The sequence below is a fragment of the Rhea americana genome, unplaced genomic scaffold (genome assembly GCF_003343005.1).
Source record: "Rhea americana isolate MKP2758 unplaced genomic scaffold, rheAme1 scaffold_132, whole genome shotgun sequence".
Classification (NCBI taxonomy): Eukaryota; Metazoa; Chordata; class Aves; order Rheiformes; family Rheidae; genus Rhea; species Rhea americana.
Genome location: NW_028185395.1, coordinates 1,829,215 through 1,842,581, shown reverse-complemented (window position 1 = coordinate 1,842,581; position 13,367 = coordinate 1,829,215). Strand labels below are relative to the sequence as shown.

Below are 13,367 nucleotides of genomic sequence, written 5' to 3'. Positions count from 1 at the left end.
TTCTTTGCATCATTTAGCTTGTAGTGTGCATATGCACTGGGATAACAGGGATAACAGAGGAGATGGATGTTACTTATTCCCTAGTAAAATTCCCTTCTCCACACCTCCAGCATCCTTTCAGTGCTGAAAGCAATAGAAGAGATGAATCATACAGCGTTTGCAAGACTTGTAAAATTTTATCGATTCTGAAGTGCAATTTGTGCTAATCAGCTCCTATCACAAGTGCAAATGTTAACCCAAAGGGGCAGCTACACGACTGGTGCAACCAGCTGAAATTTAACCATCTGAAAGTTCACTTGTGGCCATTTGACCAAATCACAACCCTCTCCCATTCTTCCTCCTACTTTATTCCAACTGTTAAACAACCACAACAGGAAGTGTCTTCAATTCTATTATTCATGATTTGTGTCATGAGTTGCTGGGAGCTGTGCGCAGGCAGCATGCACCTTAGGAACTGGGCAGCTGGTAGTTGTTCTCATCCAAGATCACAGAGGCCCTTTCAGAGATGCTGGGCTATGCCTGTTGCCATATCAGCCCCTCAGCATGGGGCACAGAGTCTCCAGGGAAAGCCAGAGATCTGCCTTCAGTCTGGGCTATTCCTTCTTCCACTCAGGTTTTCCAGTTCCTTTTCAGCCAGTTCATAGTACAGGCCAAATACTACCCTATGAACCATCACAAGGAACTGGTCATGGCATACCTCACATAGCAAAATTTCTCCAGTTACAGAAAATAGGTTCAGGGGATTCTCATTTATTTTTCCTTTGCACCTAATGAATTATCAGTGCCAAACATGAAAAGCAACAATGAACTGACGTGATTTGAGCAACTCTGCCTGCATAAAATTCCAAGGAATAAAGTTCAATTTTAATTGTGCAATTGGGCTTGTGAAGTAAACAGGTGTTTGCATCTAAGGATTTTTAAAATAGATTTTTAATCTTTTGAGACAGGTTACCATAAGAATCAAATTCTGCTTTCAGTTACATCAGTATAAATCTGGAGTAGCTGATAATCTCGATTCAACACCAAATTCAAGTTTTCTTCTTCAAAGAAACTCTGTAATTGTGCAACAGTAGCAACAGCTTCAATGGAGTAACTCTGGACTTTGAACAGGGTTAGTGAAACTAGTACTTTGATTGTGTGAATTGCCTCCACTTTTTCGAACTAGTGATTACTACATAGATGAACTCAAGACTTTTCAGCTTGCAGAAAAAGTGACATTCCAAAACCAGTATTTCCAAAACCAGTATCTCCAAAGCATACATTTAACTAATTTTAAACCAGTAAAACTTTATAATGAGCCAGAGTTTCAAGCTGAAGCAAAAGTGTGCAGCAAAGTAAAATCAGAGATTTATAATGTATATGTCGACCAGCTTTTAACTGCAGTAGCCCCACATAGCATCATACTGTGTTCTACATACCTAGCATGTTCAACTTCATAAATAAAGCTTCAATACTCTCTAAGTTTTTGGGAGCACCACCTGCTTATTTAGAGACTTTCTTTTATTAAACTCCCAAAAAAACTCTCAAAAAATGTATTTTTCAGGGAAGAAGGAGACTCAAGAAGATCAAGAAGATCCACAGTAATCTAACATAGGGTAACCTGAAAACTTATTCTACATGTACTACTACAGAACAGATACTGAAGGGTAGGATTCATCCCACCTAACCTTAGCTATCTAAAACTGAACAGTGTGCATCTTTTCTCAGTAAGTTATTGGAGTTCCCTCTACAGCTGATGGCATAACACAAGCAAATCCAGAGAGTCAATTTTAGCTTGGAGAAGGAAGTAACAAAGAAGGCATAAATTTTACTTAAAGGTAGAGCCCAGGTCATTAGATTAAGACAGATGCCAAGCTTAGATGACTACAATTAGGTGAGAGAATCTCACTGCAAAAGGTCCAGTTGCATCCATGTGGTGTACAAGATGCCTGTATTGGTACTTGCTGACTTCACTCCCACTGCAAAAAGGTTCAGCCAGCTGCAATCCAATCTGAGACCCATAGAGGAGGAGGAAGCTGGCCCCTGCCTCCATCAAAAGGCTCCATCAAGTTAGGGAAAACAGGAAAAGCTTGTAACAAACTACAACTAGTAAAGTACAACTTATTTTATGTCAACATGAAAAGAGGTGATGATACCTTAATTAAGTGAATTTCAAACACTGAAATTTTAAGGGGCCAGACTTTCCCTGGCTTCTATCCATCTGATTCTAGTGACCTTTTTTCTTCAAATTTGAAAGTATTGTGAACTTGCTTCTCTATGCAATTACATTAACTGCACATACCTAGACAAAGCAGATTTAGGAAAAACATACAAACTTCCCAACAGGCCTGTTTCCACAGGTTCTCTCTGATCTTTCATGTTAGACATTTCTGAGGATGCACAGTGTTTCACAGATGGAGTAACTTTTTCTTATTTATCAAACTTGCATAATGATATCTTCAGAACAAAAAAAGGACTTTCTCAAGGTAGGTGGATCATCAGTAACTTGATTGTGGAGAACCACAGACCTGGCAAGCTACATCTGAGAGAAAAGTCATCTGAGAGACATTTAAAAACTTATCATCAGATCTGAGCAGCTTGCTGGTGAAAAAACGTGGTGTTTGGAATGACCTGTTGACATGGCTGTGAAGTGTTGAGTATGCCTTAGGTTTTAAGTGGCTGCACAATTAAAATCAGCAGTCCTGAGCTCTTTGTTTACTGATTTCCTACAGAAATGAGGTGCACTGCAAAAGCATTGCTAGTCCCTCTTACATAACATCTGAATCTGTCAGCCAGTTCCCAGCAAACTTGATAGAAAGAGAGTTCACAAAGATAACTAAGCTCTCACATGCTCCATGATTATGAGCAGTGAGGATACAGCAGAAAAGACCTAAATTAGTCTCTCATGAGGGCAAAGCTGGCAGAACTTTGCTGCTCAACACTCAGCTTGGCAGCAGCCAGCCAGTCATTTGTCACAGCTTTCTGACCTGGCCAGAAGCATCCATGCCACTCCCAACAAGTGCACTGTGTGCTGCCTCTGGTGTGAACTGGGCTTTACAGGGGGTGGCAGAAGGGCTGGGAAGGAAAGTTCTCAAAAAACATCTCAGATCCATAGGACACGATGCTTCATTAGTTCGTCTGCTCACAGAACTACTTGTTTTGTTTTCTGTTATTTACTGACTTCTTATAGTTTGATGAAAGACCTTCATGAGTAGATGATACTCAGTAAGTGAAAAGCAGATGCCCTTCGCTGTTTTTTCTAATTGAACACTTTCACAAGTTGATATTCTAGGAAATTACAGGTTATCCCTTTGATCCCCTTAGGATCAAACTCTAGGAGGTTTAGTTAGGATAGCTAGATAAGAAAACAAATCCAAAGAAAGCATGCTTTAAAGAGTATTTTGGCCTTCCAAAAATTTCCATGTGGTGAGTTCAAGGTAGTTTTGAATCTGATAAAGCAGAACTTCATGCAACCTTTTCATTTATGCATGATATCTATATCTTACTCTCCTTCACTAATCAGTTCCAGACCAAACTGCTACAGTTTGTAGTATTTGAGACAAATATTTCAAACTATTTTATGTTGATTTATTGTACTTCTAACTCTGAGCATCAATCATTCTGGAAAAAAAACTAATAGGAGATGCTCTTGCACCTATACCTAACTCAGCATTTTACAATGTTCTTCCTGTAAAGCTGCCTGCCAATCACAGTATTTACATCCCATGAACTTTATTCTGTGTTTTCTGTACAGTTAGTATAGAAGAAATCCATACTGTATAATGTTAACACATTGGGTTCACAGCTGAGGTACCCTAAACTTTAATATGGAAGAAGCTGCTATCAAAGCATTGTATTTCTTATTTGCCATTCCCTTGAATAATACTGCCTAACTAACTATGTTACTATCAGCCTAGAAATGGACACCAATTTTTTCTAAAATGTATGTGTAAACTCTACTAATACAAAGCTTACAAGCATTTGCATTTACCATTGGGGTAAGCAAGCTATACACAGAAGCACAGTAAAACATTTCCTTTTTCAGAGCTTTTGAAAAACTAATGGCTTTGTTTCTAGTATGCCTGGCAGCGAACGGGGTTGATTTGCAGTTCCAGTGAATTCCAATGAGAATTTTGAAAACAGAATCCATTAAACACTATAGAATTTGAGTTTTATTAAAAGGGAGAAGAGAAATAACAACAATAAAACTGAAACTTAAGATGCATTCCGACACAGAAGAGTTATGAAAAACAAGTTTTCCTTCAGCACACTAATTCGTAAGGATAGATCAAAAAGATTATTCACCACTGCAATAAACCACATTGTATCAACAGATGACTACTTTATTCCCTACTTACGGTAAATAGGCAACATAACCTGGATTACTTTGGAAACCCATTATCAACAAAATCCTATTCAAGAAAATTAAGTCTTTTCCATCACTACTAGAGCACCTAAGATTACACTTGGGCATTTAACATCCAGCATATTTTCCCAAGTATTATTTTAGTTGTGTTGCCTAGTTTCAGAAAGGAACTCAGGCAGAGCAACCTAGGAAAAGGCTTTTCAGTCAAGACCATCTCTAACAATTCTTGCAGCATGGAAATATAGGAAAAATATACGCAGTTGGTGTCACAGAGCTCTTCTATACTTCATACTCAAGTATTTTAAGATCTTCAAGTAGTTCTCTTGCAAGTGCTTGCAGATCTGCATTGCGGCTCTTTGACAGTGCAATGATACGCTGAAATGGTAAAGTATCACGCATCTCAGAAGCTGACTTGGCTAAAACTTCTGGCTCCAAAATCACAGATTGGAGGAGCCGTAAAACATGAAGACAAACTTCTGTATCTGGGTCTAAAAGTGAGAAGAAAAACATTCCAGGTGCTAATTAGAAGTGAATCCAAAAAGAAAAGTATCATTAAAGCTCTACACTGCCATTATCCATAACCCACTAGGTATACAGGGAATAATTAAGATGCTGTAACTCACATCTGCCATTTGGTGCTGGCTGGTTGGCTCTACAATGAACCTGAAAAGTACCTTCACCCTCCTCAGCAGCTTGTGCTCAGCAGTGCTTGGGAGGAATAGACAACTAGGAACCTATCTCTTGTACTGTGGATGTTGAAAATGCCATATATAAGTGAATTTATCACCAACTTGAATTTATGCAGTCAGTAACCAAGATATACTGCTGGATGCAACCTGATTGAAAGCAGAATAAGCTATATCCCATGACTGAATAGTCTTAACAATAGACTTAACAACAAATAGAACAACTACTGAAAGCTGCTGCAAACGATCAGCCTTTTCTTTAACTTCTTTTACAAAAGATTTTGTATTTCTTCACAGCTTAAAATATCAATTCTTATAAAAGATTCTTGGTAATAATGAATCAAGTCTCCAAGTGTTTAATTCAGTCTATACAAAATTGAAATGGTTACTTAAGTTAAGCATAGCTGCTTAGGAATGCATCAGAAAATTTTAGCAAAGAAGATGTTTGAATGACTTCAGCTAGAAAGACATATAACAACTTTACTCTTAAGAATGCGTGATGTATTTTTGATTACTGAAACATTAGCAGGATTATATTTTAATCACTCACAACAGTCTATTTGCATTTAATAGCTTATAACTTTACAAAAAGCATCTGGTAGAAAGCTCCATTTCTGCACTTCACTGTTCTGCATACTCCAAATGAAAATATATAATATATGGCTGAAGTAGTTATTTGTTCCAGGTGCTGGGCATTTTCTACCTGTTGGTCATTAGCATACCGAGTCTTCGGCAAGCCTGTGATAGAGCTTTGTCTGGAAATGTTGAGAAAAATTAATTTAGATCACTTTGCAAGTAAAAATCACTACAGAGACCAAAATGTCACTGGAGGAGCATAAATATAGTGCAGCAATAAACATGCTGTACTGAGTTGGAAGGAAATGTTCGGTGGGCTGCAGCAGGTTCTGTTACTTGGTAGTTTATTTAATATGTATGCTGATGACCCAAAAAATGAGTAAGAAGAATTGTTCATTAAAGGACATGGGGAAATGTTGAAAGTACCCAATGCAGAAAACAGAATATGATGGACAGTTCAGATGGGAATTTTTAAGAAATTCCCACTAGCGCATGGTAGAAGTACAGTACTGAAGATTGTGACATCTGATCTACACCCATGAGCAGGTCACAATCTCTCTCTTCCTCTATCTTCCATCTGTTAATGAGATATTTAAGTCTTTTCTACATCTTCTTCCCTATTTAAAGCATAAACCTCTTAAGAAAAGAATTCTCTTTCTGTCTACTGAGAATCTAGCAGAGTGTGATATAAAGTTGGCACACAGAAACTGTCCAAAACCAAGCAGTAACATGCAAGCATTTTCTGCTTTTCTATGCACGAAAATCTTAAGTCACTGGATATCCTGGACAACTTCAGTCACTCAAATCATGATTTTAAAAATCAATGATTAGTGCTGCACGTCCCACGGAAATGTCCATACCCGCAACTCAGCTGCTCCTATTGCTGGCACTTGGGCTGAAGGCTCCAAGGATTCTCTTTCCATCATCAGCTCCTACAATACCTGGAGGTGCAATTTTCATAAGTGCTGAGCAGTCATAATTTTTTCTCACGGACAGATGTTGCAATTCATGCCTCACAGACAACAAGACTTTATGATCAATTTATTGGGCAGTAAAAGGATTCAGGGAATTCTCTTAAAAAATGTGTGAAAAAGTTCTTGATTTTCTCATTTATGCTGACCTAATCAAAATAGGTCTAAAGGCCTTGACTTTTTTCTTCCATTCCTTCCATTTTCATCTTTATGCTTCCGACAGGCTTTTTTTTATTATTATTATTCTTTAACTTTTGCCAGATATAATGTCCAAACTCTGTCCATATCACTGGAAACCCTTCTCTGTGCTTAGTATTATTCTACATTTATTCATTGGAAATAGCAGTAATAAAAGCATAGCCTAAGTAAGCAAGAAAGCAGCTTATAGAAATGAAATATATGTAGTTCATTACAATCTTCCTCTGTGCAAGATTATCCCTCCATGAAATAAAGATTTTAATACTGTTGGGAAGCTTCATATATGTTGCAGCTTTAAATCCTTGGATGAAACGTGCTTCATTAAAATACTGCATCTATATTACCATTATCTGCAAGCACTTAAAGTCTATAGAAACTAAAGAACTGATCAGGGGAGAAGCATTAGCATGGCTGGTAATAAAATCAGGATCTGTAGGAGAATCAGGAAATGATGAGGAAATGATTTCCAGCCTGACTAGCAAGAATGTTTTCCAGTAAGAGAGAAGAGGTTCTAGGAATAATCTTCAACAGCAGCCAGGGAAGCTCAACTAGTTGAGTCACTCAAATGAAGAACAGATTAGCTGTTTAGGAATACAGTAAAGGAAGGAAATGCTCCTGCACCAGAAGATGACTTAATACGCCTTTAACATCTCATTTCCATTGTTCTACATGTATTCTAATTTGCTTTAAATTAAATAACTAGATATGCTTTAAAATGTACTCCCTTAAGATTACATATGGTTTTGAGACTACTATTTACTATAGATAATCATGTTTCCTAAGAGGATTAAAAAAAAATACTCTAAAAGTTTTTTCCTTGTCTCTCCAGTATCATTTTTTTCTTTCTAAAAGATTCTTCTAGAGAATAATCAAAAGAAATGTAAGGAATCTTCATTATTCAGCATTATGCTTATTTCAATAGCTTCCAGATTTAGCCATTTCTACACTAGCTGAATAACATTTTGTTTGTACAAGATCAAAAAAATGTTTTAGCTGTAATCAAATCACTGCATCATATCCTCCCAACAACTAGCACACACATTTCTTCAACTAAAATTTCAAAACTGCAATCATTATATCTGGGGAATAGGGGGAAAAAATTAAGCTGCTTGCCTCAGTCTGGGATAGTATGTGTAACATAAGCCTACCACCATCACAAAATGCTGATGCAATTTCAACAAGGTATTGAAACTGCTGGAGTTTGCTGACGTTCTGTTAACTGCCAGCACTGCTGTTTGATGTCACTGCCTTTCAATCATTGACAAAAGCAACTGATAACGTGGACAGATTTTAGTCACATCTGTCATTAGCAGCATGCTCTCAGATGAACTATTCCCTACAGCAGGGTTTAAGTAATTGCATTACATCAATGCTAAGCAGCTTATCTACAATTGGCTCTGAGTTGTGTGAACTCAATTTACATGTGCACATACCATTCTCTGGCCACCTGAATGCAAGATCTATTACTGACAAGCAGTTTACAGCTATGTCTATATATGAAAGGCATACTTCAAAAGCTTACCACTACTCTTGCTAATGTTATTCAACTGCATGTCTGTTCAATTCTAGTATGAAGGGACAAACTGCCACTCCTCCTTTCCTTTTTGTGAACCTACCAGACTACCTATGTTTGTAGCAGGTCTAACAAGAGAGAGGCATGACCACAGTTTTGCCCCATGTAAGATCTCTTTGCATTGCTAAGGCTGTGGAACTGAGCCAAAGTCTGCAGCAGTGCAGAGTTTTCCGGAGACTTCCCTAACACTGCTGGGTCTGAGACAAGAGGTGTTGCAAGAAAGACAGTATATGGGGAAGGAGGAGAGAGCATACTGTAACAGAAAAAAAGAATGAGCTTTGCTGCTGCAAGCCCTATGAATGCAAACGCACCTTCTGTCTGCCGTATGTTCTCCCCAGCCCCAGCTCCTATGTAACAGCTGGATTGGTTCAGCCTCCTTGCCAGCCGAGGGACCGTTCTCATTGGCACACATAGACTTCAGCTACCCAGAATTGCCCACTTGCCTACAGACACGCGCTGGTCACAGCTCCACCAGGGAAATCCTTAAGAAAGGCTCCAAGTCTAGATAAACAATAGCAAATTTGGTCCCAGTTTGCCTGACTGCTATTTAGGGGGCAGAAAGTTAAAGGGAACTTGCACAATAATGTTACGCAGTACAGATACAGCTCTGTAGCTGGCAAATCACCAGGTGAGCTATTAGGCATGTTTCCTAGCTCTCATCAACTTTAATGAGGGCTTTTGAGGATTTCCACAGTAGCTTCTGAGAGAATGTGAGTCAAGAAACTCACATTCAGATGAGAGTTCACTGGGCCCAGCCAAAGCTCCACCTAAATACTGCTTCCAGCAGCTGCTTAGAGAAGAGTATGGAAAAAGGACAAGCATTCACTGAGACTTCCTCTAGCTGCTCTTCCAGCCTCTCAACTAACAGTGGTTCAGCGAATTTCCAGATGCCAGAGCTGGCATCTTTGTGTTTAAGAAAATGGATGTGGTCTGAAAGACAGAAGGGCAGTTCTCTTTTTAAGATCATTTGCATAATCTAAAGAACATAGAACTGTTGATAGCCTGAACAACAGGGAACTAGACTTTTGATTTATGAACCAAAATCTGCTTTGTTTAGTACAGGCTTTGTCTTCTAAACAGAGAGTTTTTGCTAGTCCAGATACCTTCTAAATAACATTCTGTCATGAAAATAAACTGGATTTTCAAAAACTCTGACAGCCATAACCAATCCAAACAGAAAAGCAAGGCACCAGAAACCTTCAGAGTTAGTCTTCAAAAGCAAATATTGAAGGCTGGAGGCAGCATTAGCAAATTGAGAATATGTTGTTATAGGTATTACAGTAGAAACTGTCATTTGCAAAGAATTTGGATATGCCATGTGCAACTGTGGCAGAGGAAGCTGAAGGGATAGATCTAAGATTAGTCATATGCTTCTTGTCATGTTTTGTTTAATGAAAATACCTGGAGTAACTTGCCAGCTATGGATGGGAAATGGGACAGACAGAGTCTCTCTTGAATTCCATATTTTCTAATGTATCCAAGAAGAAAATTCTTTTAACTGCATTCAAAGAAAACTGAAAAGGTGGAAAACCAAATACAGATAAGGAATAGGTAGAAAGAAGCAGAGAAGAGCCCAAACCAATTTTATTCAGTGCCCATTTGTTTACAGATATTCTGTATGCTCATGAAAAACATAAACCTAGTCTTAATTATTAATAGCTGAGCTGACTGCATTTTCTTATTCTTCAAAGGATCTTTACCAGAGAGAAGTTCCAGTCCATCTCTTTGAGAATTACAAAATGAGGAAGTCTTATTGCATCTACAGAAGTAAAGCACCAGAAAAAAAAGTCTGACAAATCTCAAGGGGATTTGTACCCAAAAATATATAACCTTTTTTTCTATTGAAAGCTCTGAAGGCAGAATTTCTTTAAATTACATAAAACCTTCACCCAAGACATCAACACAGGGACACTGGATGATGGAAAAAACTAAAATTGTCTGTTCTCAATAAAATGATAGAAGTTTCTCTGCAAAAAAATAGCACTCCACAAGAAGGGAATTCCACCTATCCCACAAGCTGCTCCACAGATAGAAATCTGAGTTGCTTCATTCACATGTTTTACACCTTGGCACAAGGCTGGGAAAGTAGTAGTAGTCATAGGTGATATCCATGCAAGAATACAACAGCTACAGAAGCTATCAGAGTTGTCTTTTTCATACTGTGATCAGTGTTGCTTATCAAAGGAAACCCATCTCATAGAGAGTATTTAAATAAGAAAGAAAAAAAGAAAAAAAAAGCCCCCTGACAAAGTGCTGAAGTTACAAAGCATGTTAAACATTTGTTTTCTCCTATTTTCAGTATAGCATCCAGAAGAAAATGATATTTGTTAGATTTTGTTTGCTGAGTGTGAAGTCATACTGGTTTGTCAAAATTTTCTAAAGACAGTAGGATAAAGGAACCCAGTTTGCTCTTGACATTCTTACTCCATTAGAAATCTTTGTTACGTTTTTCTACCTTTGTTCTACCATTCATGTATTCAATGTCAAATTCTCTTATTTCTGTCTTTGAAGAAGCCTGCTAGATAATGTGATCAAAATCTCTTTGCCATAGATACAGCAAGGGGAAATAGGAAAAGAGAATTAAGTTAATGTATACATTTGCTCTCTTTTTCACTTAATGGGAAGGACATTTTTTTCAGGGGACAAGACTGGCAGGGACTGAGAATTCAGAGAAGAATTTAGAGGCATTTATTAACGATGTACAAGGAAGTGGGAAAAAATGGCTCTGATGTATAGTCTGAGGTCACAGACACCTGTAGATTGATGATGGCAAAGCAAACAGGGTAACTTTGAAAATAAAAAAAGGCCAGATGATGATTTCTTGGGGCCTGTCTTAGTGGGAACTCTTATAAATTCTTAAGAGAACTGAGGAGAGCTGAATCATCTCACAAGCCTTAATCAAAACATTCTTTGAAGAAGCTTCCTGCAGGAAGGCAACATGTTCAGGATACCCTGACAACAGATTGTAGCGCTCTACTCTCTTGTGTGGAAAAAAAAATGTTAGACCTGTAACAGCTCCAGATGTTTAGAAGCTGAACCATGGCTAGCAGAAGCTGAAGATGCCGGCCAGAGAAGCAGTGCAGGAGCAAGAGTGGGAGTAAGCTACTGACTGCTGCAAGTTAAAATGTTTAGAAACTTCTCTGCATATTAAATGTAGAGAAAACTACAGAGATCTCATATAAAATGATGGGAGCAAGATAGTCTTGGGTCTGGCCTCTCATCTGATATACAACCTAGTCAGCTATCTCCCTTGACAGTAAACAGACTTCCTCTGAAGTCAGAAATCTGAACCAGCAAATGTGGTTTATCTGAGAATCCTTCTCCTTTGCTGTAACTCCAGAACTTTATTATCAAAAAGTAAGGCACTAACCATGCCCATCTTGTCTTCCACAACCCAGTCATACACAATTAACACTTTCAAAATGAAGAACAGCCTTTCATTTTTTTTTTTATTTCCATTAACAGTTGTAACTTAATTACAACTGTGTCACATTTCATCCTCTTCTATGACCTCTGAGCCTTACTCAAACAATAGACTGCATCAAACGATTAGCCTCCTTGTTCTATCACATTTCAAAGGGCACACCTGGGAACTCAAATTTAGACAAGGTATTTTGTTTGCTAGAACAACAGCTAATGTATGTATTAGCCTAACATAAAGTAAGAGGAAAATCTGGACTAACTTTTGTAAAGTTTTTAAGTACAGCAGAGCAAAGGCCCACGTATTCAGAGTTCTCCTTGTGAATATAATTTTTCTCAAGCTATATTAAAAAGTCTGTAAAAGTCTGTAAAATGTGGAGGTGTACTCTAGAAGTAACTCTTAGGCAGGAAAGTCCCATGGCTCTAGAGCTATCCTTAGTGCCCCTGACAAGCTGTGCATGCAGCTGCCAGCCAAGTTCCAATGCACACTAGCCATGTTCATCTCTGCTGGCTCCCACACAGGGATTCGAAGCCTGTGCAAAAGCAGAGACTTCACGTCAGTCACGTGCCTGACAGTGGCAACAGGTGTCCCTGAAGTCCTGTACTGGCCAAAGCCAAAGCTGGGAGTAGTACTCAAGTCTCACATGCCCAAATCCTGTTAGATCACAATGATTCTCTTCAGCTGGACCAGGGATCACTTTTACCACAGGTGAATGTAGTTCCAAAGGTTGGCTTGTTTCTCCAAAATACCTCAGAACTATTACATTTTCTTCTGGTAAATTTTAATTATTTCATATATCGTTTTCCCAAAATTTTATTTTAAAGTTGGTACATGAAAATACGGATGGCTTTTTAAAATCTGCTTCCTCCTTTTAATACTACCATCAATTAATTTGATATCAATGGAATATTACACACCGTGCTGGAAATATTGTGGAAAATGCTCATCTTCTTCCTGTTTGCCCTTTTTGGATACTTTTAATCTGACAGAAGCTAACACAATCAGATTACAGACAAATTTCTGTTTTGTTATTTGCAGTGCCTATTCCCGATTTGCAATCCCCAAAGTCAAAATTTACATAGTTCTTAAAGCAGCTTACCATTCAATAGCCACCAAAGCAAAGGAATAAACCCTGGACTTTCACTGATGTACTTCAAGCCTTTCAAGTTGATGCTCACATTGTAAAGTGACATTAGCATTAGCCTAAAATTGAAAGGAAAAAGAAATGATGACCTTGGATTTCTTTGCATCTTTTTGCATCTTTTGCTATTTACACCAAGCATTGATGCAGAAACCTACTCTAACAATGGACACTTTGATAAAATAGACAAGTCTCTTACCACATGCAACATTGTGCAAAACATTGCTGCTGTTGTTAAATTATGTATTTCACTCATGGAGTTTGATGAGATTTTTTTGCTGTCAGATCGGATGTTTTTCTCCATGAGATTCATTATATGAAATGTGCAAAAGTAGAATTTGGCCTTAAATGACCATACAACCTATGCAACAGAGTTTTCTTAGCGAAGGTCCCCACTGGGCAGATGATCACCTCAAATAAGCTGTTTTTCTTGACAAAAAAGGGCCACTAGGAAAC

At 38.1% G+C, this 13,367-nt stretch overlaps 1 protein-coding gene across 1 annotated transcript in view; it reads right to left on the bottom strand.

The window, feature by feature from the left end:
• Positions 1 to 4,624: 4,624 nt before the first annotated feature.
• The window catches only part of HSF2BP (heat shock transcription factor 2 binding protein), a 31,898-nt gene continuing 23,155 nt past the window's right edge, over positions 4,625 to 13,367 (bottom strand). Inside the window, exons 7-8 of the mRNA XM_085297953.1 lie at positions 12,870 to 12,973; positions 4,625 to 4,833 (exon numbers count right to left, since the gene is read on the bottom strand). Coding sequence (XP_085154079.1) covers positions 4,625 to 4,833; positions 12,870 to 12,973 — 313 coding nt within the window. The remainder of the gene's footprint in view (positions 4,834 to 12,869; positions 12,974 to 13,367) is intronic.